The sequence below is a fragment of the Schistocerca nitens genome, chromosome 12 (genome assembly GCF_023898315.1).
Source record: "Schistocerca nitens isolate TAMUIC-IGC-003100 chromosome 12, iqSchNite1.1, whole genome shotgun sequence".
In the NCBI taxonomy this organism is placed as follows: domain Eukaryota; kingdom Metazoa; phylum Arthropoda; class Insecta; order Orthoptera; family Acrididae; genus Schistocerca; species Schistocerca nitens.
This window is the reverse complement of record NC_064625.1, coordinates 89960905-89986940: the sequence shown is the minus strand read 5'-3', so window position 1 is coordinate 89986940 and position 26036 is coordinate 89960905. Positions and strand designations below refer to the sequence as shown.

At 40.9% G+C, this 26036-nt stretch overlaps 1 protein-coding gene across 1 annotated transcript in view; it reads right to left on the bottom strand.

The window, feature by feature from the left end:
• Positions 1 to 18836: 18836 nt before the first annotated feature.
• Positions 18837 to 26036, bottom strand: part of LOC126214926 (homeotic protein Sex combs reduced-like) — a 327370-nt gene continuing 320170 nt past the window's right edge. Inside the window, exons 3-4 of the mRNA XM_049941566.1 lie at positions 25049 to 25321; positions 18837 to 20961 (exon numbers count right to left, since the gene is read on the bottom strand). Coding sequence (XP_049797523.1) covers positions 20849 to 20961; positions 25049 to 25321 — 386 coding nt within the window. The 3' untranslated portion in view covers positions 18837 to 20848. The remainder of the gene's footprint in view (positions 20962 to 25048; positions 25322 to 26036) is intronic.

Sequence of the window (26036 nt, the reverse complement as noted above, 5' to 3'; positions counted from 1 at the left end):
TTTTTACGCTGGATCTTGCCTAGGGAAAACTATGCTATCGAACAATTACATCGATAGGTCGTATGGAGAAGCAAAGTGTTCAGGATCTTTGGTAGTGTTGGGTCTACCTCGTGAAGCGCGGGCAGAGCAGAGTCTGGTTGGAGTAGGGCGGTGGAGCAGATGTGTTGAGTGACGCTCCCGCGAGTTGCCGCGCTTTCGGGGTTTGGCAGCATGTAATTGCGCTCGACTTGCGATGATAGTTTCTGGCACGGTGTCGCGGACGGGAAATACTAGCTGGCACACATCAAGAGACCGTTTCGCCTGGTGACCGTGTCGAGAAGAAGGCGCGCCAACATCCAGCTTCTGCAACAGCGACGGCCGACAATGAGTGACTGTCGCCACCTCCTCGACCGACGACTTCAAACCTTCAATCAACCAACAATGAAAGCACGTAAAGTTTTAGAACTGTATGGCAGACATCAGCTTTCCAAACTGTTCCATTTGTATCACTAAAATACAGCAACTTAGCATGAACTTTTGTTGCTCATTGTCCCATTTGCATTACCAAGCAGGGTCCCTTCCTTTTCCGAAATGAACCCGAGTGTGGTTGAAATTCAAACGCCAGCATTAAAGTAATATCATTCCATTTCACTGCTTTAATTTCAAAGTTCATTTAAAGCATGCATAGCTGGCTACAATATTTAGATTACACAAGCACAAATTAAGAGTGCGAGTTTTGTTACCATATTTTAGCTTACCTGTGACTGCAGCTCAGCTTGGTACGTACTAAGTTTTACTACTGTTAATTGTTCAAAATCATTTAATTCAAGTTCAAAGTTAAATCTCTTATTTCTAAATTGCGTAGATTCAAGTAGCTTTTGAGATGATTGTTGAGGTAGCCCAAGACTAACCTTACTTTATTTAATTTCGTAGTGCTTCAGAAGAAAAGTTCACTATTAATTTCAGTCACTAAATTAACTTTCAATTTTCCGGTTTTATTAATTCCTTTGCTAAATTAAGACAGAGTGTAGCGAAATTAATTACTTCTGACAAACATTCAGTTTTCACACAACACATGTCAACCTTCAGTTGCCACGCTTTTAGTGCTAATTATATGCGCATTAACCTTTCTTTTTCAGTTATTATAGTAGTTGTCCATAGGACTGGCGACTGCAATTTTCCACAAATATCAAATATCTAATTAACGCCAGTTAATTGTTAACGTAACGACCACACATTTCCTTTCTTCATTAACTTTACCCTTTTTCAAAATTAATTTCGCCAATTTCATTTGCATTTTTCCTTTCATTTATATGTAACCGTTTCCTCCCTCTTTACCGACAGATTAACTTCGGTGACCATTCCTTTTCCCAAATTTCCATTAGGTACACGCGGTTTAATTTTTTACTGTCATTAAGGTCGATAAGTGAGGGGGAGGTTACAAGCGGCGACACTTTCTGCGCAGCGCACCCATCACTTTGCACAACAATGCGCGGACGCATACAGCGCAAGCTGTGGCTGCTCTGTTCGGTCGATGGGACTGAGAAGTACTGTACCATCCACCATACTCCCCGGACTTCAGTCCTTGTGACTGATTTGATTCCGAAAATGAAACAACCATTCTGTGGCATTCGCTTCAGAACTGTTCCAGAGATTCGACAGGCGGTAGACCGCTCCATTCGTACCATCAACAGGGCTGTGCTAACGGTATACTATGCCTTCCACATCGCTGCCAGCGGGTTGTACGCAACGCTGGTGACTATTTTCAAGGACAATAACAGATGCAATCGTGTAATTCTTTTGTATCGTTTGTGAATAAATAGTAGCTACTATTTAAGTTCCAACCTTCGTATATACACTCATGCTCATAAATTAAGGATAATGCTGATACACGGTGAAACAACTCTCTGGTGGGCGGTTTGCGGGTTTAAATCACCTCGGGGTATGACCATGCGGTGCATTTGACCTGCGGTCGTCGCACGGTGGCGCTGGCAGCAGTCCACATACGCAGAGGTGTGTTGGTGCATGTCAGAGTACGGTGCAGCGAGTAAGTCTGCAGACGTTTCCAGATGTGCTAATGGTGACTGTGTGTTGAAAATGCCTCAAAGAACACATATTGATGACGTTATGAGGGGTAGAATACCACGGCGACTGGATGCTGGTCAAACACAGCAGGTCGCAGCACTGGCCCTCCGAGTACCACAAAGTGTAACCTCAAGATAATGGCAACGATTCCAGCAGACAGGAAACGTGTCCAGGCTCTACAGTACGGGACGTCCACAGAGTACAACACCACAAGAAGACCGATATCTCACCATCAGTGCCCGCAGACGGCCACGGATTACTGCAGGTAACCTTGCTCGGGACCTTACCGCAGCCACTGGAACAGTTGTCTCCAGACACACAACAATCTACAGACTACTGAACAGACGTTGCCCAGAGACCTGCAAGGTGCTTTCTACTGACCCCTGGTCACAGGAGAGCCCGTAAAGCCTGGTGTCAAGAACACAGTACATGGTCGTTGGATCAGTGGTCCCAGGTTATGTTCACGGACGAGTTCAGGTATAGTCTGAACAGTGATTCTCGCCGGGTTTTCATCTGGTGTGAACCATGAACCAGATACCAACCCCTTAATGTCCTTGTAAGGAATCTGTATGGAGGTCGTGGTTTGATGGTGTAGGGTGGGATTATAATTGGTGCACGTACACCCCTGCATGTCTTTGAGAGAGGAACTGTAACAGGTCAGGTGTATCGGGACGTTGTTTTGCACCAGTATATCCGCCTTTTCAGGGGTGCAGTGGGTCCCACCTTCCTCCTGATGGATGATAACGCACGGCCCCACCGAGCTGCCATCACGGAGGAGTACCTTGAAACAGAAGATATCAGGCGAATGGAGTGCCTGCCTGTTCTCCAGACCTAAACTCCGTCGAGCACGTCTGGGATGCTCTAGGTCGATGTATCGCTGCACGTCTTCAAACCCCTAGGACACTTCAAGAGCTCCGACAGGCACTGGTGCAAGAATGGGAGGCTATACCCCAGCAGCTGCTCGACCACCTGATCCAGAGTATGCCAACTCATTGTGCGGCCTGTGTACGTGTGAATGGTGATCATACTCCATATTGGTGTCGGGGTACATGCGCAGAAAACAGTGGCCTTTTGTAGCACATGTGTTTCGGGACGTTTTTCTCATCACCAGTACCGAGGACTTAAAGATCTGTGTCGTGTGTGTTCCCTATGTGCCTATGCTATTAGCGCCAGTTCTGTGTAGTGCCACGTTGTGTGCACCACATTTGCAATTATCCTTAATTTATGTGCATAAGTGTATATATGACGACGTAGGATATATACGTTTTTAAATTATATAATACATACAGTAGTATAACGCTGTCAGTAAAACTCGCGAAAAATCTTAACCCATTTACTTCATATCTTTACACGATGCTCTAACACACGTTCTGACGTATACAGGCTATATACTCTAAAAAGTGACGCTCCACGAAAGAATTATCCAAGTGGGGCGTAAATCGGTAGAGGTGACATACATATTGTTGTTGTTGTGGTCTTCAGTCCTGAGACTGGTTTGATGCAGCTCTCCTTGCTACTCTATCCTGTGCAAGCTTCTTCATCTCCCAGTACCTATTGCAACCTACATCCTTCTGAATCTGCTTCGTGTATTCATCTCTTGGTTTCCCCCTACGGCTTTTAACCTCCACGATGCCCTCCAATACTAAATTGGTGATCCCTTGATGCCTCAGAACATGTCCTACCAATCGATCCCTTCTTCTGGTCAAATTGTGCCACAAACTCCTCTTCTCCCCAATCCTATTCCGTACCTCCTCATTAGTTATGTGATCTACCCATCTAATCTTCAGCATTCTTCTGTAGCACCACATTTCGAAAGCTTCTATTCTCTTCTTGTCCAAACTATTTACCGTCCATGTTTCACTTCCATACATGGCTACACTCCATACAAATAATTTCAGAAATGACTTCCTGACGCTTAAATCTATACTCGATGTTAACAAATTTCTCTTCTTCAGAAACGATTTCCTTGCCATTGCCAGTCTACATTTTATATCCTCTCTACTTCGACCATCATCTGTTATTTTGCCCCCCAAATAGCAAAACTCCTTTACTACTTTAAGTGTCTCATTTCCTAATCTAATACCCTCAACATCACCCGACTTAATTCGACTACATTCCATTATCCTCGTCTTGCTTTTGTTGATGTTCATCTTATATCCTCCCTTCAAGACACCATCCATTCCGTTCAACTGCTCTTCCAAGTCCTTTGCTGTCTCTGACAGAATTACAATGTCATCGGCGAACCTCAAAGTTTTTATTTCTTCTCCATGGATTTTAATACCTACTCCGAATTTTTCTTTTGTTTCCTTTACTGCTTGCTCAATATACAGATTGAATAACATCGGGGAGAGGTTACAACCCTGTCTTACTCCCTTCCCAACCGCTGCTTCCCTTTCATGTCCCTCGACTCTTATAACTGCCATCTGGTTTCTGTACAAATTGTAAATAGCCTTTCGCTCCCTGTATTTTACCCCTGCCACGTTTAGAATTTGAAAGAAAGTATTCCAGTCAACATTGTCAAAAGCTTTCTCTAAGTCTACAAATGCTAGAAACGTAGGTTTGCCTTTCCTTAATCTTTCTTCTAAGGTAAGTCGTAAGGTCAGTATTGCCTCACGTGTTCCAGTATTTCTACGGAATCCAAACTGATCTTCCCCGAGGCCGGCTTCTACTAGTTTTTCCATTCTTCTGTAAAGAATTCGTGTTAGTATTTTGCAGTTGTGGCTTATTAAACTGATTGTCCGGTATTTTTCACACCTGTCAACACCTGCTTTCTTTGGAATTGGAATTATTATATTCTTCTTGAAGTGTGAGGGTATGTCACCTGTTTCATACATCTTGCTCACCAGATGGTAGAGTTTTGACAGGACTGGCTCTCCCAAGGCCGTCAGTAGTTCCAATGGAATGTTGTCTACTCCGGTGGCCTTGTTTCGACTCAGGTCTTTCAGTGCTCTGTCAAACTCTTCGCGCAGTATCGTATCTCCCATTTCATCTTCATCTACATCCTCTTCCATTTCCATAATATTGTCCTCAAGTACATCGCCCTTGTATAGACCCTCTGTATACTCCTTCCACCTTTCTGCTTTCCCTTCTTTGCTTAGAACTGGGTTTCCATCTGAGCTCTTGATGTTCATACAACTGCTTCTCTTATCTCCAAAGGTCTCTTTAATTTTACTGTAGGCAGTATCTATCTTACCCCTAGTGAGAAAAGCCTCTACATCCTTACATTTGTCCTCTAGCCATCCCTGCTTAGCCATTTTGCACTTCCTGTCGATCTCATTTTTGAGACGTTTGTATTCCTTTTTGCCTGCTTCATTTACTGCATTTTTATATTTTCTCCTTTCATCAATTAAATTCAATATTTCTTCTGTTACCCAAGGATTTCTACTAGCCCTCGTCTTTTTACCTATTTGATCCTCTGCTGCCTTCACTACTTCATCCCTCAAAGCTACCCATTCCTCTTCTACTGTATTTCTTTCCCCCATTCCTGTCAATTGTTGCCTTATGCTCTCCCTGAAACTCTGTACAACCTCTGGTACTTTCAGTTTATCCAGGTCCCATCTCCTTAAATTCCCACCTTTTTGCAGTTTCTTCAGTTTTAATCTACAGGTCATAACCAATAGATTATGGTCAGAGTCCACATCTGCCCCTGGAAATGTCTTACAATTTAAAACCTGGTTCCTAAATCTCTGTCTTACCATTATATAATCTATCTGATACCTTTTAGTATCTCGAGGGTTCTTCCATGTATACAACCTTCTATCATGATTCTTAAACCAAGTGTTAGCTATGATTAAGTCGTGCTCTGCGCAAAATACTACCAGGCGGCTTCCTCTTTCATTCATATACAGACAAACAAATGGTTACAATTTCGGAAGAAGTAGATGATTTGTTCAAGAGAAAGAACTTCACAAATTGAGCGAGTTGGCATTGACTGACAGAGTGGTTGGATGTCCTCCTGGAGGATAACATACAAATTCTGTCCAATTGGCGCGTTTGATCGTCAAAATTCCGACGTGGTTCGAGGGCTCTACCCACAACGAAGGTTCTCAACCGGGCTGATATCGAGCGACCTTGTTGCCCAAGGTGGGGTTTGGCAAGCACGAAGACAGGCAGGAGAAATTCTAGGTCGTTATCTTGCTCAAATGTAAATCAAGGATGGTTATCATGACAGGCAACAAAACTGGGCGTAGAATATTGTCGACCATACGCTGTGTTGTAAGGATGCAGCGGATGCCAACGAAAGGGGTCATGCTAAGGAATGAAATGGTACCCCAAACCATAACTCGTGGTTGTCGGGCAGTATGGCAGACCGCAGTTTGGTTTATATCCCACCGCTGACGCTGTCTGGACCGTCTCCAGATACGTCGAATGGTTCAAATGGCTCTGAGCACTACGAGACTTAACATCTGAGGTCATCAGTCCCCTAGAACTTAGAACTACTTAAACCTAACCAACCTTAGGGCATCACACACATCCATGCCCGAGGCAGGATTCGAACCTGCGACCGTAGCGGTCGCGCGGTTCCGGACTGAAGCGACTAGAACCGCTCGGACACTACGGCCGGCCCAGATACGTCTCCGTTGGTTATGGGGGCACAGTTCGAAGCATTTCTCATGACTGAAGACAATTCTACTCCAGTCAGTGGCCGGCCGGTGTGACCGAGCGGTTCTAGTAGCTTCGGTCCGGAACCGCGCGACCGCTACGGTCACAGGTTCGAATACTGCCTCGGGCATGGATGTGTGTGATGTCCTTAGGTTAGTTAGGTTTAAGTAGTTCTAAGTTCTAGGGGACTCATGAGCTCAGATGTCAAGTCTCATAGTGCTCAGAGCCATTTGAACCAGTCAGTGAGATTCCAAGCCGAAAGTGCCGGACACCATTGCAGACTATCTTTCCAGGGCACAGAGGTCAGCCCCGTTTCTGTGAGTCGCCTATTAATGGTCCTTGTGAAGCACCAGTTGCTAGTCGAATAGATGAGAATAATTAATCCAAGATTCTGGGTGCCTCGATCGCTCGGCCCTCACTTTGTAGCTCTATAGAGCGACGGCTACCTTTTTGACGCTGTGTTTGGTCACGGTTCACCCATTCCTACCAACATCATAGAACAGTGGCATCGCTCGTGATAAAAGTCGAGTGATTCGCTGATGACTCTGTCTTATTTTATCCCAGATACACGTCTGCTCTCAAATGTTAGCATCTGGGCATATTGTCCATGCACCTGTATGCGAGGCATAGTTAGTATCCAACTGAGGACGCGGAATGAAATTCGCCAAGACGGTCATCGGTTGATGAAGTGATAGCGTCACACACAGAGATCTATGGGCACTCGATATTTAATATGGCCACCAAAGAATACGAGGTGAATATTCCTGAATTCCAATCAAGAACAACTGGTAAGATAAACATAGAATTACATATCCTCAGTATAACAAAGCAGCTTAAATCACTTAATAAATGCAAGACCTCCAGTCCACATTGTACACCAGTCAGATTCCTCTCAGAGATGCTGATAAAATATTTAGCAATTACACTACTGGCCATTGAAACTGCTACAACAAGAAGAAAAGCAGATGATAAACGGGTATTCATTGGACAAATATATTATACTAGAACTGACATGTGATTACATTATCACGCAATTTGGATGCATCGATCCTGAGAAATCAGTAACCAGAATAACCGCCTCTGGCCGTAATAACGGCCATGATACGCGTGGGCATTGAGTCAAACAGAGCTTCGATAGCGTGTACAGTTACAGCTGCCCATGCAGCTTCAACACGATACCACAGTTCATCAAGAGTAGTGACTGGCGTATTGTGACGAGAAATGTGCTCGGCCACCATTGACCGGACGTTTTCAATTGGTGAGAGATCTGGAGAATGTGCTGGCCAGGGCAGCAGCCGAACATTTTCTGTATCCAGAAAGGCCCTTACCGGACCTGCAACATGCGGTCGTCCATTATCCTGCTGAAATGTAGCGTTTCGCAGGGATCGAATGAAGGGTAGAGCCACGGGTCGTAACACATCTGAAATGTAACGTCCACTGTTCAAAGTGCCGTCAATGCGAACAAGAGGTGACCGAGACGTGTAACCAATGGCACCCCATACCATCACGCCCGGTGATACGCCAGTATGGCGATGACGAATACACGCTTCCAATGTGCGTTCACCGCGATGTCGTCAAACACGGATGCGACCATCATGATGCTGTAAACAGAACTTGGATTCATCCGAAAAAATGACGTTTTGCCATTCGTGCACCCAGGTTCGTCGTTGAGTACGCCATCGCAGGCGCTCCTGTCTGTGATGCAACGTCAAGGGTAACCGCTGCCATGGTCTCCGGGCTGATAGTCCATGCTGCTGCAAACGTCGTCGAACTGTTCGTGCAGATGGTTGTTGTGTTGGAAACGTCCCCATCTGCTGACTCAGGGATCGAGACGTGGCTGCACGATCCGTTACAGCCATGCGGATAAGATGCCTGTCATCTCGACTGCTAGTGATACGAGGCCGTTGGGATCCAGCACGGCGTTCCGTATTACCCTCCTGAACCGACCGATTCCATATTCTGCTAACAGTCATTGGACCTCGACCAACGCGAGCAGCAATGTCGCGATACGATAAACCGCAATCGCGATAGGCTACAATCCGACCTTTATCAAAGTCGGAAACGTGAGGCATCATGACAACATTTCACCAGGCAACGCCGGTCAACTGCTGTTTGTGTATGAGAAATCGGTTGGAAACTTTCCTCATGTCAGCACGTTGTAGGCGTCTTCACAGGCGCCAACATTGTGTGAATGCTCTGGAAAGCTAATCATTTGCATATCACGGCATTTTCTCCCTGTCGGTTAAATTTCGCGTCTGTAGCACGTCATCTTCGTGGTGCTCAAATTTTAATGGCCAGTAGTGTATATAAAACCATTCGCTCACAGAAAGATCCGTACCTAAAGACCGGAAAATTGCTCAAGTCACACCAATACCCAAAAAGGGAAGTAGGAGTAATCCGCTGAATTGCAGCCGTATATCACGGTAACGCCGATTTGAAGTAGGGCTTTGGAACATATGCTGCATTCGAACATTATGAAGTACCTCGAAGAAAACGATTTATTGACACATAGTCAGCACGAATTCAGAAAATATCGTTCTTGTGAAACACAACTAGCTCTTTATACTCATGAAGTAATGAGTGCTATCGACAGGGGATGTCAAATTGATGACATACTCTTAGATTTCCAGAATTCTTTCGACACCGTTCCTCACAAGCGTCTTCTAACCAAACTGCGTGCCTACGGAGTAGCGCTTCAGTTGTGTGATTGGATTCGTGATTTCCTGTCAGAAATGTCACAGTTCGTTGTAATAGACGAAAGTCATCTAGTAAAACAGAAGTAATATCCGGCGTTCCCCAAGGAAGTGTTATAGGTCCTCTGTTGTTCCTGATCCATATTAACGACATAGGAGACAATCTGAGTAGACGTCTGAGATTCTTTGCATATGATACTGTCATTTACCATCTTGTAAAGTCATCAGATGATCAAAACGACTTACAAATGATTAAGATACGATATCTGTACGGTGCGAAAAGTGGCAATTGACCCTGAATACCGAAAAGTGTGAATTTAAAACTTCCTGGCAGATTAAAACTGTGTGCCCGACCGAGACTCGAACTCGGGACCTTTGCCTTTCGCGGGCAAGTGCTCTACCATCTGAGCTGCCGAAGCACGACTCACGCCCGATACTCACAGCTTCACTTCTGCCAGTATCTCGTCTCCCACCTTGCCCGCGAAAGGCAAAGGTCCCGAGTTCGAGTCTCGGTCGGGCACACAGTTTTAATCTGCCAGGAAGTTTCATATCAACGCACACTCCGCTGCAGAGTGAAAATCTCATTCTGGAAACATCCCCCAGGCTGTGGCTAAGCCATGTCTCCGCTATATCCTTTCTTTCAGGAGTGCTAGTTCTGCATGGTTCGCAGAAGAGCTTCTGTAAAGTTTGGAAGGTAGGAGACGAGATACTGGCAGAAGTGAAGCTGTGAGTATCGGGCGTGAGTCGTGCTTCGGCAGCTCAGATGGTAGAGCAATTGCCCGCGAAAGGCAAAGGTCCCGAGTTCGAGTCTCGGTCGGGCACACAGTTTTAATCTGCCAGGAAGTTTCATATCAGGGCACACTCCGCTGCAGAGTGAAAATCTCATTCTGGAAACATCCCGCAGGCTGTGGCTAAGCCATGTCTCCGCTATATCCTTTCTTTCAGGAGTGCTAGTTCTGCATGGTTCGCAGGAGAGCTTCTGTAAAGTTTGGAAGGTAGGAGACGAGATACTGGCAGAAGTAAAGCTGTGAGTACCGGGCGTGAGTCGTGCTTCGGTAGCTCAGATGGTAGAGCACTTGCCCGCGAAAGGCAAAGGTCCCGAGTTCGAGTCTCGGTCGGGCACACAGTTTTAATCTGCCAGGAAGTTTCATATCAGCGCACACTCCGCTGCAGAGTGAAAATCTCATTCTGGAAGTGTGAATTTATTCACATGAGTACTGAAAGAAACCAGCTAAATTTCGATTACGCGATAAGTCACACAAATCTGAATGCCGGAAATTCATCTAAATACTTGGGATTACAATTACAAATACCCTAAATTGGAACTATCACATAGATAATATTGTGGGTAGAGCGAACCAAAGACTGCGATTCATTGGCAGAAGATTTAGGAGGTGCAACAGGTCTACTAAAGAGTCTGCTTACACCACGCTTGTCCGCCCTGTTCTGGAGATTGCTGTGCGGTGTGGGATCCGCATCATGTGGGACTGACGAATGACATCGAAAAAGTACAAAGGACGGCAGCTCGTTTTGAGTTAGTGTCACAGACATGATACGTGAATTGGACTGGCAATCATTAAAACAAAGGCGTTTGCGACGGTATCTTCTCATGAAATTTCAATCACCAGTTTTCTCCTGCGATTGCGAAAACATTCTGTTGGCACCCATCTACATGGGGAGAAATGATCATCACGATAAAATAAGAGAAATCAGGGCTCACACAGAAAAATTTAAGTGCTCGTTTTTCTCGCGTGCCGTTCGAGAGTGCAACGGTAGAGAGACAGCTTGAAGGGGTTTCATTGAAACCTTTGCCAGGCACTTTATTGTGAATAGATGTTATGACTGCACACGCGATTGGATTGCTCTCACTTTACGTTGGTCAGACGGCCTAAATATAATGTAATGGAGGCACGAAATTGGTTAAATAAATAAATGAAGTGCAAAAGAGGCGGCTGCGGTTGTCTTAATTTTTATTTCTTCCTGAACAGCCGTAGTCCATATAACCATCTACTACAAGGACGGGCACACAACGACTTAAAGTCTAAAAGTTTCAATGACTTGCGAAAGATAAAATTGTCTTTTGAAAAGTCATGCAGATTGGAAGTTGGAATAAAGAAAACTTACACTGAATATTGGCCTCTTTGCAAAACCTACATAGTTGATACGCTACACTTGTGTAAATGCATAAACTTTCACCAAAAAAATCCCTTACATTTCTGTTAAATTACACTCCATTAGTAATTAAACTATTAATGGTATATGAAAAGCTATTCAAAATACGTGTACCTGAATAACTGGCAACTATCTGAGCTGAAGAAAGTTAATCCAAACAGTTACATAGACTGCTTTTAAGGATCTGTACCTCAATCCGTAAAAACCAAACCCTAATAGGATTAGTTTGTTGTCCATCTGTCTGTCTCCACGACTGTTAAAAACCTCTCAGGAAAAGATAGAAATAGCAGGTTGAAATTTACCTTACGTGGTAACATTTATGACCCCTTGGCTGTGTAAAAAACTGAAGCTTCTATGTCGGTGTATTCAAAGGACACGACCTTTTATGTCACATGTTTTGATACTGGCAAACTCTCTCTTCAAAACCTATCAAGTGCTTCCTGTTGACCTACATTCATGAAATTTGGCAGGAAGCAAGATTTCACAGGAAGAGTAAAAGAAAAAAATCTGAAAATTGTTAATTTGTAATCATATAACACAAAAAATATTTCTTTTGTCAGTTGTTATCGAACGTCAAATTTGAAACATTCGCGAAAGTCTTGAATTTCTCAGGATCGATATCTCGCGAGCATCAAGGTCGATAGCAGGCAAAAAAGGCTAGATTTTCGATTTCCAGAATGAATGAACTGTCTATATACATAACTAAGTTTGTTAGGAACCATCACAGTTCGACTTCCACTCACACTTGGACAAATTCTATTTCTTGTTTTGACTCGATTAAGTAAGCCATTCGTAAAGAGATATTATTTATAACAAATTTGCTAAAGGTGTGAACAGACAGACACCTGCAGATCGTTCTTCAATTCACACCACAAATAATCCGTGCTGCTCGATTCTGGACCTTAGCCTGACTTGATGCGTTTCACCGCAAAATGACCCTATACAACATTATGGAATGGAAACAAGCAAACTAGGTCAGCTTTTTTTTATTTATATAGCACTTACGTCAGGTACCGTTAGCACTGCAAATAAATATTTGTTTGGGCTTTTCAGAAGTTCCATGTTACCAGTATGATCCTTCCAACAAAACTTCTCATTAGGTTGTAATTTTAACAACTTAACACTGTTCACTTCATCTTTCTGTCTATTACTTTATTTCAAATATATGCTATGTAGAGACCCTATACAAGTTCAGACTGCATGAATTATGTGTTTCCGAAGTTAAGTCACAAATAATTGCCTAGAAATCTCTTATTTCGATAAGTTTCTTGTGGTGGCCATTTTCGCAGCAGCTATATACAAATTGCAGTAATCCAGAGAAAAACGACTACTGAATGCTGCATAGTAAGGTTTTTTTTCTTTAACTTGTGCTCCCACATGCGTCTAGCCTTAGTTACAAGCCATCCTGAGTGAGTGTCCTGAAATATTACACGCTTTTTCTTCGTTTGCACATATAGGCAGGCTATCGTTTGCACATATATGTTATAGATTTAAGACAGGTCAAGTTTTTCTAATAAAATGGAAAAGTACTTGCAGATCAACGTCTAATTCATTATTTGTAAGCCAAACAACTTTCTGTCAGCTGATAATTGGTTGAAAGCTTGCAGTTGTCCTCGTGGTCACTGCTGTTTTTGAAATATGTCACTGCGACTGTCATTTCCTGTGTATAGAGTACCATTCGTTTCTGTAAGTGTTGTCAACTTTCTCAGGTTTTGCTTTCAATCGTTTTTACTTTGACTTGTGTTGATACAAGTTCTGTGTGTGTGTGTACCTTTTTTATTTTATTATTTATTTATATCCACGCACGCACGCGCGCACACACACACACACACACACACACACACATATATATATATATATATATATATATATATATATATATATATATATATATATATATTTCATTTATCTGCTGGGAAGAGCTATGTTATTTGTAATTGCTGTCTATTATATGATCAGTCAGTGCAAACAGTGAATGGTTAATCATATTCATTTGATCATTTTGTAGCAGTTTCTTTTTAGTCTTTGTTTTGTGTAGAATATGTGGTAATCTTCTTCTGACGTTTGGAGATCTTTCATTATTTATTCTAACTATCTTCATGTCTTCCTCTCTTGTAGTAGGTTTGCGATTATTTTCTCTTGAGTGGCTTGTCCCATATTTCCATGCTCTGATATGTTCTTTGGACCAAGTATAGAATGATTTGCTGGTTTGTCCTACATATCTCCCCACCACGAGTGTTCCACTGTAGTTGACATATTCCTGCATTCAGGTAGATGTCTTTGTCTTTTGTTGCTTCTGAAATGAGTTTTGGACAGAATTGACTGTTTTGAATGCTCTCTTTATAATTTGTTGTTGAAAATGTTTATTATTTTATTTAAGGGCTTGCACTTGTAGGATATTGAATACCATCTTGAACCTTCTTTCCTGTTTTCATCTAACCCTTGTGTCATTCTTGTTCTGCTGCTGTGTGCGCTTCCATGTATGGTGGTTTGTTGTGCTATTGTTTTTGGCTTTGTATGTGTTGTCTTCATTAACTGTTCTTGTTGTTTAATTTTGTGACTATATTACTATTGTACCAATTCTTTGTTGCTATTTATGTGAGGAGGTCTTTCTGGTAGTTTTCTGTGCTGAGTGGTACTGTGTTGAGTCTACAAATTATGTATCTGATGGCTAATTGCTTCTGTTAGTGTGGCTAATTTGTAGTCTGATGTACGGTTGTACCAGTAGTTGTAGGTTTATTGTAAGTTTCAAAGTCATGCTGATTGTTTTCTTTTTTAACAGTTACATCAAAAGAAGTTTGTCTAGTTGTCATACTATTTTTCCATTGTGAATCTTATCCTTTTGTGTATTGTGTCTATATCTGCACATAACTGGTCAATTTTTGCTTGATGTTCATCAATTAAACAAAGTATATCATCTATATATGTGTTCCAATCACGTATGTTATGTTATCTGCTGTTATCTTAAAAAAAAACAGGTTTTCGATGTGGTTTGTGAAAATGTTGGCTAGGCAGCACGACACTGGAGATCCCATTGGTAGCCTATCTTCTTGTAAATAGTACTCATTACTAAAATGGAACTGGTTGTATTCAATTATAAGTTCCAGCAATTCTTGTATTTCTTTGATGCATTCATCTGGTGATTGGCTGTTACCCTTCAGTTTCTGTTCTATGGTGTTTATTGTATCTGCTGGTGGTATGTTAGAGTACATATTTTATATGTCAGAAGAGAGAAGGGTAGCTGTGTCTGGTATTTTTATATCTTTCATGAGTTCTATTAACTGTGAGGCATTCCTGATTGTTCTGTCTTCTTCTATTTGTTAGGTTTCAGATAGTAAATTAAAAATGTGTCTTGCAAGTTTGTAAGTGCTTTTTTTGAGTTTGCAGTTGGTCTTAATGGGATATTTAGTTTATGTGTCCCTGGTTGGCATCAGAGGGTGGGTGCAGTGGGATTACTCTGAATTAATTTTTTTTTCTGTCCTCTAGTGTGTAGTCTATATTTTTAATTGCTACTTATTTCAATGTTTATCCACAAATTAAAAAAAAACATAGTATCTGCTAAGCCTGGAGGGAACACTTTAACATACGCAAGAAAAAGGAAGGACATTAATATGGAAACTTGTGGGATATCATATACAGTTACTTCCTGATTAATTGAAGATATAAACTCTTAAAATGAGTCCATAATCATTTTTTTGGCACTTTATTTTACAGGTCCATCTTAATCACACAATTTTTACACGTCACTACTGCCGGTTTTGGCTAATGCCACCTTCAAATCTGTTACAAACAAAAACAGTGTGAAATCAACTTAAGTTCAGTTTGATGACGCTAAATCTATAAAAGCCTGGTGCTACATAAGAAAGACAAAGTGTTTACACTATTAACAACCATGTATACCAGCCATACATGCTATTAAATATTCTGATGAAGTATCAACGTGAATCTAAACATGTAGGTACATACTAAGTGCTGGGGATGCATCTGGTGTTTATTCAGAGAAACTGAAGCCAACAGAGGGCACTACAGCTGGGCTACATGATTAACCAGTATCTCAAATGTAATGGTTAAAATGCAGTATGTGTAGTCATTAATTGAAATTACTTCACCTGGCAAAACGAACATGTAGCAATAAATCATGCACTGACATACTATATGTGGAATTAGATCCATACTTAAAACCCATGCACAACGTGGAAATACTAATAATGTGAAGCTCGTAGCCTGGCAAGGTAAAACATACAACTGTGTAAAAGCCAGTATAAAAAGTATAAGATTAAAAAGACATCTATAAAATGAAATCTTCCAGCCTGACAGATCAATTACCATAAACGTAATTGTAAGGTAATTAACGAAAGAGTAACTGTTAATTAAAAATAAAAAAATCGATTGTTGATAATACATCTGGAGTGTGGTCTCAATGGTATCATGTCGTGGTTTCTATGTATGATTTCCTTGTTTTCCTGTGGCAGAATTTGCTGAGGAAGGCCCAGTCCCCTTGTCATCTACTAGTTTGAGCAGCGTCGAGTGCCCCAGCGGATTGGCGTGTGGTCGTGTGTGCTGGCTGCCGGCTATTAGTTGAGGGTAAATTCCAAATAATGCAATATGACAGATGTCCATAAAATACTTGTCAAGGAATTACAAAAATATCAGTCCCCAAGCCTGCTCTTCATAGAAGAAAGTGACAGAACTGGGTACATTAGTAGCCAATTGCAGTTAAAAATTTGTCACCTTTGAAAGAAAGAGTAATGTTTCAACAACATGAAAATGAAAATAAGGACTCCTGTCAATCAAAAGTGAAAATGAAAAACATGTTGGATGTGAGTAACATGAAACTGCACATAAAATGTGATACTCAGTAGTCCTCTCTAGAAAAAGATGATCTCAATGTAACATTAAAAACTTTGGGAAGCATTAGAAATATCTTCACAGAAACAGAGACAAAATAGAAGTAAGAAATTACAGGAAGTATTATTCCACTTGGTGATATACTTGTATAACATCCTATGTATTTTTACATTAAATGATTTAAAAAAAATATAGTGGTGAACATGTAACAAAATATTACAAAGGCTTGTGAAAAGGCAGATAATGTGGCAAGCAAATCATCAACCTCCACTCAGTAATCAGACACGACATGTCCATGAAATAATACTGTCTCCAGTTTTGTCGATGTCTAAAAAGTTTATAATCCCACAGGATCATCGGCCCTGCTCTTCAGACTCCATGAGTTCAATGTAGAAAACAGATATCTCGCATTTATAATAAAAATCAGTACCAATAAATGTAAAATATTTAATGTCCGAAAGTTGTATTTATGTAAGCTCATAGTCAAAGGAAAATATGGTCATATTCTGCCTAAGCTCTTTGGAGAAGGAACTTCTAGGAATAAAAAGCTGCTCAAAAGCAGTAACAAACTGATAAAAATCACGCATGAAACATTTAGAATATTGTGGAAATGGTTAGTGATCCACCTTGGGTACGGAAGTGACTTCATATTGGACAGAGAAAAAAATTATGTTTTTGTTTGCAGCTTATACCAACTTTCTTGCATCCTATCACTATAAAGAAAGGTTACATGCCTGCCCAATTATTTTTCACAGTACAAGTGACAGTTTAGCAACAGTACAGAATACACAGCTTCTCAAATATAGTTGTTTATCTAAAATTGTGTTAGTGTTTAACTAGTCTTTGACTTATTTACCATATGTAGTTGTATGTGAGAATTGGCATGCGAATTTAATACTCTAAAATCCTGTTAGTGACCACTGTTTGACTGGCTAAAGTGCATTTCTTGTGAAACCTAATAACGTCTGGGTAATTTATTACATTTCTATGCATCTCTGATTTATGAGACCTAGCAGACGACCTTGTGGTACATGAATAATTAACTGTAACAGAGGTGAGAGTTGCAGCTGAAAGCAACTGGTACAAAAAAGTGACTAAAGATGATATAATAGTGAAGTTAATGAATTTAGTATATAACAATATATAACAACAAAACATTATGTGAATATGTTAGCTGTTGTACAATGTATTGTTGGATCTGTTTTACATGTAGAAATAATTATAGTACCTCTCATGTTTTTACTTGTAGAAATACAATACCCATCATGTATAATTCTATTCAACACTTGAGGACCCATGGTATAGTGACTTATTTTTCAAGTATAGATAAATACCTAACTGTATGATATTAATCTACCTTTTTGGCAAAAAAATCTATACTTTTTATATCAATAGCAGGCATATGAGGTACTGTATTTGATCTCCAGTGCAATCACTGTCTGTTGTTCAATAATACCAATCATGATCTATCACTTTTAGTCCATAAATGTGTGGCGTAAAGAGTATCATTATACAAATACTAAAGTTAGGCAATCGATTCCTGGTTCAGAGAATTACAATTTTCCTGAATTTAAATAAATTTAAAAGGCATAATTTGTGTGCAAAAAACAGACTGTACTGCAATCAGGATTCCAAACCATGCATGTTATAGATTGGTGTTGAAACTAACCTTTAACTAGATAATTAATTTTAATTATGCCCCTATTGTCTCAAACTATGACCCTTTGTATTTTGACTTACTCTTCTATCAGTATCATTTCTATTTTTTCTGTATATTGCATTTTTCCTTTTTATGATTTGTTGTGCTGCATATCTTTGTTAGCAAAGCTGTCGTTTTCCAAAGCTTTACAACTGTCTCAAGTATTCAGTAATGTTTTGAAATTACTAATGATTGGCCTATGCTGTCCCCTCACCATACACTGTCATATAGCTTGTGGTGTATAAACCTAATTGTAGATGTCGTGTACTTTTGTCCTGTCACTGTATGATTTGGCATTCAAGCTATCTACTGGTTTCATTTTTTAAAAATTATCTACTCGTAACACAATTAGTGTGATGTTTGAGGCTTTGTTAGTATTTTCACCATACCTTTAAGGCATAATTACTGTTTATGTATGTACTTTTCTTTTTATGACTGTCCAAGTTCCACATCTGAAAATCAGGATTATGAAAGTGTAACTTTAAGAGTTTTACTGTGGTCCACAAACCTGTTGCTATCTCGAAATTCTGAAATGCCTCTATGTAAATTGACAGTAACAACCACCTACAACTAAATGTTAAAATCACCTTTTTGTTCGTGGAAATAAATTTCAACTCTAATAACTTTGCTGGTATTCATTCTCACAAAAATCCTATGTTTACTGGTTTGCAGAAGAAAAGCTGCTGCGTCGTTATTTTGTAAACTGTATGACAGGATTCTGTGTACAGGAAAAATTGACAGAAAGATAAATACTGATCTTGAATACAGTGTTTAATTTATTCAATTAGGATTCACATAAGAGAGTAACTCTTTGTAACTGCAAGTTCTATATTAATTTTACATTTTTTTGTCCAAGATTTTTTCACATTACCTAGGTATCGACATATTTATATTGACACACATACACGACACACGCTTTCAGATTACACCACACATGAAGTCACTGTAATGCATCATCAATCACGTATTCACAGACCAGACGGTTTCGAGTTGTTTTTTCCACTTATATACACAGAAGGTTTTTATATTTATACATTTATAATATAAACAATCATACAAATTAATAATTACACATCACATTGACATGAGATTTACAGGAGCAAATATCAATTAGGAGTATGCCTTAAAATCTAAAATATTGTTTATGACACTGCCAGTGACTGAATATTTTTTTTTTGTTTCAAGTAGCAGCTGAAGCTTATTACGAAAAGTTTGTCATCTTGACACATATCCTCCTCATCCTAAATCCTGATCAATATAGTGCAGAGAAGTCTCAGTATTGGGTCCTTCTGATTAAGACTGTTTAATAGAAGAGAATATTAAGTGCCAAGAAGACAAATCTTTTTCTAGACGATATACGAGCTTTATAGCTTTATTCTATAAACAATGCAGTATTCTTAAAGTATGTAGTGACAGAGCATTGTGAAATATATGTATTTTTTCTAGTTAATGAGACAATTCAATGAAAGCAAAGGAGATAGAAAACATCAGCCACAATCCTTAATTGAACTATAAAAAGTACTTGTTGAATGAATGCTTGACATCAACAGCCATAGCACAGAACTGAGTAGCATTTGCCTGAATGGAATGGAAACATTTATTTGCTATAGGTATTTAGTGGCAGCATTCCGTGCTCATGAATAATATACAGTAAATTCTCTGTCATTTCTGACTTTTTCACATAAACGTTAAAATAAATATTTTGCATATTTATACTAGAGTAAATATTTTATCAATACAATACCAGGGTATCAGGCAATAAGTTAACTGCTCATATTCAGGTATCTAACCGTTCCACAGCTTCATTTTATGTACAAAGTAAACTATATTTCAAATATCTCACTGTCCACTTGAAAATTAAACACGTCTTCATGTTTCACTGTACATAATACTTAGATTGTTTCAAGCTGTCACAGTTATCATTGCAATATTGCAGAAACCACCTCAGACTTACTCAACCACCTCTGGATATTAATTTTATTTTAATAATTTGTTACACCAGGATAGTGTCCAAAATTTACCACTGCACTGCAGTTTACATTGGATCTTGAGTTTGAGTAATGCTTTGAGTTTTTTATGAATGGAAAATAGTTGGTTGTGAAATACTGTACACCTCTGCAGACGTATCTTTTGCATATGTAAATGTCACTTACAGAATCAATTCTAATATATTCTGTGGAGTTTGCTGACAAATGGTTTAATCATGTGGTTGTAGAGCAATTTTTGCTGTGTTTTGAAATTTTTGATGCCTATAGGTGGATGATAGATCACTTTTAATTACCCTATAAGTTAAATACGGTGGATTCACGAAATTCGCTGCATCAAAAGTACATAAAATGTTTTTTTGTTTCTGATTTCTCTTATGAGACTCAAGTAATTTGCTTCGGCTACACTGAAGCCAAAATAGTAGTAGAGTTGTCTTTTTATCACTGCACAGCTGATGATTCATCAATGTAGACACTGGCCTTCCCAAAGCGCTTTTCCTTTTTTTGTGGCAAAATAAAGGTAAAGAGAAGGGAGTGCTGTCAACCCCACAGATGTTTTCCTCTTCAGACAATCGTACATTAGTGTTGTGTGTGTCGTTTGTGCTAGAAGAGGGAAAACCGTGCAACTGGGGGAAGTGCAGTTCCTTTCTCGCCGCTGGGTTGGCAGCAGTGTCCGTGAGACAGGCCTGCCACTCGAGACGCGGCCCGGCGCCTCGCAGCAGGCGCTGCCACCGGCCGCTTGTGCAGTGCTACTACTGTTGTTGGCCCCAGTGCTGCCACTCCCACTAACTGTAGGGGCTGCCGCACGCGTACAGGCCTCTCTGCATGGGACCCACCCCCATGCCCATCGCCTGGTGGAACGCGTAGCCTTCATCCTGGAGTGACGCCAGGTGGAAATCTGCAACACGCAAATACAACACGTGCCACCGGCGCTCCTAGCCATTCCCTCACACAAATAATTTTTTTTAAAGACAATTTCTACCAATTTTTTGGAGGCACCATTGTGCATTTGTATACCGAAAATATTTCATGCACGAAAAGGCAGATGAGGATGAGCAAACACAGCATTCATGGTAGAATGAGCTTAGAAAAAGACAGATCTTGATAGCCCATCTAATAAGACCTTCACCCCAAAGGGGCAAAACATCGTTGTTAGAACCCGTTCAGGTGCACGTTTGTACTCTGTCAGTGACAAGAATTTCGTCATTAATTCAATCTTGCAACAGCTTTCGAAGGCATGGCGTTCCACTGCAAGGGGCATTGATCAGATTGGAAAGAACTATGATTACACTTTTATTGATGTGAAGTGTGTGTCTGTGTGTGTGTGTGTGTGTGTGTGTGTGTGATTGCTAAGGGTTGCACAGTATTTGACGGAAGTTTGAAGCTAAATTCTCGCAAACACTGAACTGATCAATTTGCGCTCTACAGAGCAGTTGCTATTTAGGTAATTTTTGGGACACAAATACACAATTCGCGCCTTGAAGTTTTTAAGAGCTGTCTGCTCTTAATACTGGGAAGATGATATCTCTGCCATGGAGGATTTGTGAGTTAACACCACTTACATTCAAAAAATATTTTCTTCCAATAAATTTCTTTTTCACTGCCTTGTCTGCAACTATGTTGAGGTTGAATATTAAATAAAGCTACCATTGACTCTAATAAGCATCACAGGAATCATTACTCATCATATGAAATCAACTTACAGGGTTCTTTCAAACCTTTTCACAAAATTTGAAAATTGTTTATGAACTGTTAGAAAGTTTCTCCGTCATTTAACACCAAATTTTTCACCAAGGCAAAGATGAATTATGAGAAATACAATACTTATTTTCTTGTCTTCAACAGAACAACTGATGAGAGTTCATTACTTTTTATCAGACAAATTTGTCTGCTGAATAATGTGTAAGGAAAATCCTCTACATATTTTACATTTTTTTAGCACTTATATAAATATACTAGTGGCTTCACAGCAACCGTTAAAACAAGTCTCCCTGTATTATTTCCGAATTTGTTCATAGAATCACAAAAGTATGATTTACAATTTACTATACGTTTGAAATCCTAGGAGACACATAAGCATTAAATAATGCATCATAGCTGCATAAAATTACTGGAGAGCATCGCTTCATGGTTCACAGAAACAATAGTTTAATTATTTTGTCTGGCAACCAGCGTTCACTAGCAGTAAGATATTTTTCTAGCCCCCAAATCACGAGCAACAGAGACTGAACGTAGATATTACATTAGTACCCAAAGCACGATAAATAGGGATTGAAGGTAGCTGATGTTTCTGGCGTTGCATGGCCTCAGTCAACTCCTGGCGAAAAGCGTTTTAAACATAGCCGTTACATACGCCTCTCATACATGTATATGAAGAATGATATGTATAAATCATTGAAAAAGTATCATACTAATGAACCGTTCGACGGTACGCATTCTTCAAATCACATGAAAAACAATTACGTAACAACAATTGGGAAGCAGTACAGAAACCACGTGTTGCGACTTTACTTCTCTCTCTGTTTCATCGAGAAATCTATCTGTATTGAAGAAGGTACGAAACTAAGTGAAATTTTTCTGTAATTTTTATATAAAGTTGATATCGAGATCAGCTTTTATCAGAAAGGCAGTAACTAACAACATGGGTCCGTCGTTTTCGCACTGAACGCGAGAATGTGCCAGGACTGGAGTATCACGTAGTACCATTGGTAGGGACTGTACTACACTGTAAAATGACGTGGCATGTAGGATGCTATGAAAACTGGAAGGTACTACTTCAGTGTTTCTTCAAAACAATGTTCCCAAACAGCAATCAGTCCTACATCAGCGATAGGCCAGCCTTAATTCTGAGATTTGGAAGAGGCAGTAATACGTCTTTTGGAGCTTCTAGTCTGCGGGCAGCAGTAAATGCCGAAAGTAGTAAGACGTACAAAATTAATGAAGGATTGTCTCGCCAGAAAGTGCTGCGTCAGAAAACAGAATTACAATAGTAGTTGGTACTAGAGAAGATTCAGTGCGGACCACAGCGAGACCATCAACATTGAGCCATACTCATGGTACAGGATGAAACCAGAAAGACAGTCTTACATTGTGTCTCCAGGAGATTGTCTCTAAACAGTCATCAGCTAATCATGAGCCCCTGGTTTGAGTACTGAGACTGGCAAGAGACTTTGGCCAAAGTTAGACTCTTCGTGTTTGGGACCACACAGTGCCTTCAGAGAAAGGATAATGCAAGAAATTTATTCTAGTGGAGGATCGGTGTTGAGTGTAATGTCGCTGTTGGGACCAAGATCGTAAACACATAACAAGTCATGAAAACGAAACACTGTCATTGGCATAAGTGTTCCCAAACTGTCATCAACCTTACACCAAATTAAGATATGGGAGAAAAGGTGGTTCATAATCTGGACACTCCACGTTGAGGACCATCTGAAGTGCTTTGGAGGGAACTTGAGAAAGGACTGTTTCGCCTAAAAATGCTGCAAATGAAGACTTAGGGTTCGCAGTGAGACATATGCTTGTAAGACCCGATGGAAACTAAACGGCAGTCCCTCTTCATATCATTGAAAAGATGTGTTTCCTATTATCGTCCCTACATTGGCTATAGGCAAAACTCGTTAGTGACAATGGAGTGCAGCTTATATACTCTAAGATCTGTCTACATAATGGGGTTCCTGAAGTTAGGACTGTTTCGTCAGAAAACGAATAAAGCAAGTAATCGATTGTAAATGTGTTTTGGTGCTGAGTGTATCGTGGCTGTTGAGACCATGACATATCCTTGTAACAACTAATGAAACCGAAGTGCTTGGGTTTCATCGTCATGGATGTTCCCAAATTCCCATCAGTCCTACACCAAATGAAGACTTGAGAAAAGTGGGTGCCCATAACGAAGACATTTCACGATGAGGGCCTGGGTATGTCATTGGGACCAACTTCAGAAAGGACTCGCCAGGAAATGTGGAAAATAAGGACTTTGGTTTCGGTGAGACCGACGTCGTAAACATATGGTTATAGGAGATCACAGAAACTAAACGACAGTCTTTCATTGTTCCTGTAAAAAGAGTGCTGCCAGTCATCGTTCCTCCATTGGTTGTAGGCGTGTCTTTGGACTGAAGCTTGCTGAAGGCAATGGAGAGCATAGTGAGGTACATGGAACTCAGGAACGACTGTCTCACTGGAAAAAGAAGAAAGCAAGTAATCGATTGGAGAAGAATTTTGGTGCTGACGTGATGTCTCTGTCGATATCAACACAGTAAACTTATGCTCATAATAAGCAATGAACAATAAATGCTAGTCTTTCACTGTCTGAGACTTCCCAAATTGCCACCAGCTCCATAACAAATGCAGGCCTAAGGTTTTCCAATGAATAGTTATCTGTCATTTTGACGCAGCATATTGATTACCAGAGTACGTGCACTGGGACCAACATTAAAAATGACCCTACCATCACGAAATTATGGAAATAAGTAATTTAAACTAGCTGCGAGGCCAACACGTAACCTTGTGGTGGTAGTACACCGTGAAAACTAATAGGCATTCGCCGTCTCTCTAAAATAATGTTCCTAAAGTGCCAACAGATCAGCCATAGATCCAACTCAGTGCTCCGATTTGGAAGAGGCAATGGCACGTCTTGTAGACTTTGAACACCGTGGACTGCAGTATGAGCGCAAAGAGGCGATGTGTGTACACGTAGGCAAGTACTGTTTCACCAGAAAATGAGATAAATAAGCGATTGTTGCTGGAGCTGATACAGTGCCGAGTGGAATCTCGCTGTGAGGCCATCATTGCGGTATCGTGCCCATAGTAGCTGATGAAAACTGAAAGGTTGTCTTGCGTGGTCTCCCTATCGGAGTATTCACTACGAGCGAAAGAGCCGCTGGCCTATCTTGGACCTACTGTAGAACAGTGTAATGTCATTTAGACCCACTCCCCAGCCTACGTGGCGAGGTGGGCGAACTGCGCATAGTGCGGGTAAGCCGGGTAACCTGGGTAAGGCACCAGGGCGCCACCGGGCCCCGCGTAGTAGTTACCGCCGGCAGACATACTGGCCATCTTGTGCTCCTTCTTCCACTTCATGCGGCGGTTCTGGAACCAGATCTTGATCTGGCGCTCGGTGAGGCAGAGCGCGTGCGCGATCTCGATGCGCCGGCGGCGCGTCAGGTAGCGGTTGAAGTGGAACTCCTTTTCCAGCTCCAGCGTCTGGTAGCGCGTGTACGACGTGCGCTGCCGCTTCGTCTCCCCGTTGGCATTCACGGTGCCTGTGGGCAGAAAACAAAGAACCCAAGCTACAATCACACATTATATCATCGTACCTCGCACAACAACGGCAACAACAACAACAACAACAACAACAGCAACAACAACAACAACAGCAGCAGCAACAACAACAACAACAACAACAACGGCAACAACAACAACGGCAACAACAACAACGGCAACAACAACAACAACGGCAACAACAACAACAACGGCAACAACAACAACAACGGCAACAACAACAACAACAACGGCAACAACAACAACAACGGCAACAACAACAACAACAACGGCAACAACAACAACAACAACGGCAACAACAACAACAACGGCAACAACAGCAACAACAACAACGGGAACAACAACAACGGCGACAACAATGGCAACAACAACAACGGCAACAACAATGGCAACAACAGACACTGCAACTACAAAACAAACTGACGAAATCTTCTGGTATTGTCTGCCGATTCGTGGCGTCGTGTTGTCACAACGGCTCGACGAGATTTCTAGCCATCATCTTCAGGTGTCACCGAAAATGAAAATTCCAGGTAAAAAACTCGTTGAAATGTTGTGACAACACGATTCCACGTTTCGGCTGATAACACGAGGAGATTTCATCAACAAAATTGCCGCTTAGAAAACCTGCAAACCATAACAAAACACATGGTCTCTTTCTACTGCCTTGCAATGGCCACGTGCAATCACAAGACCATT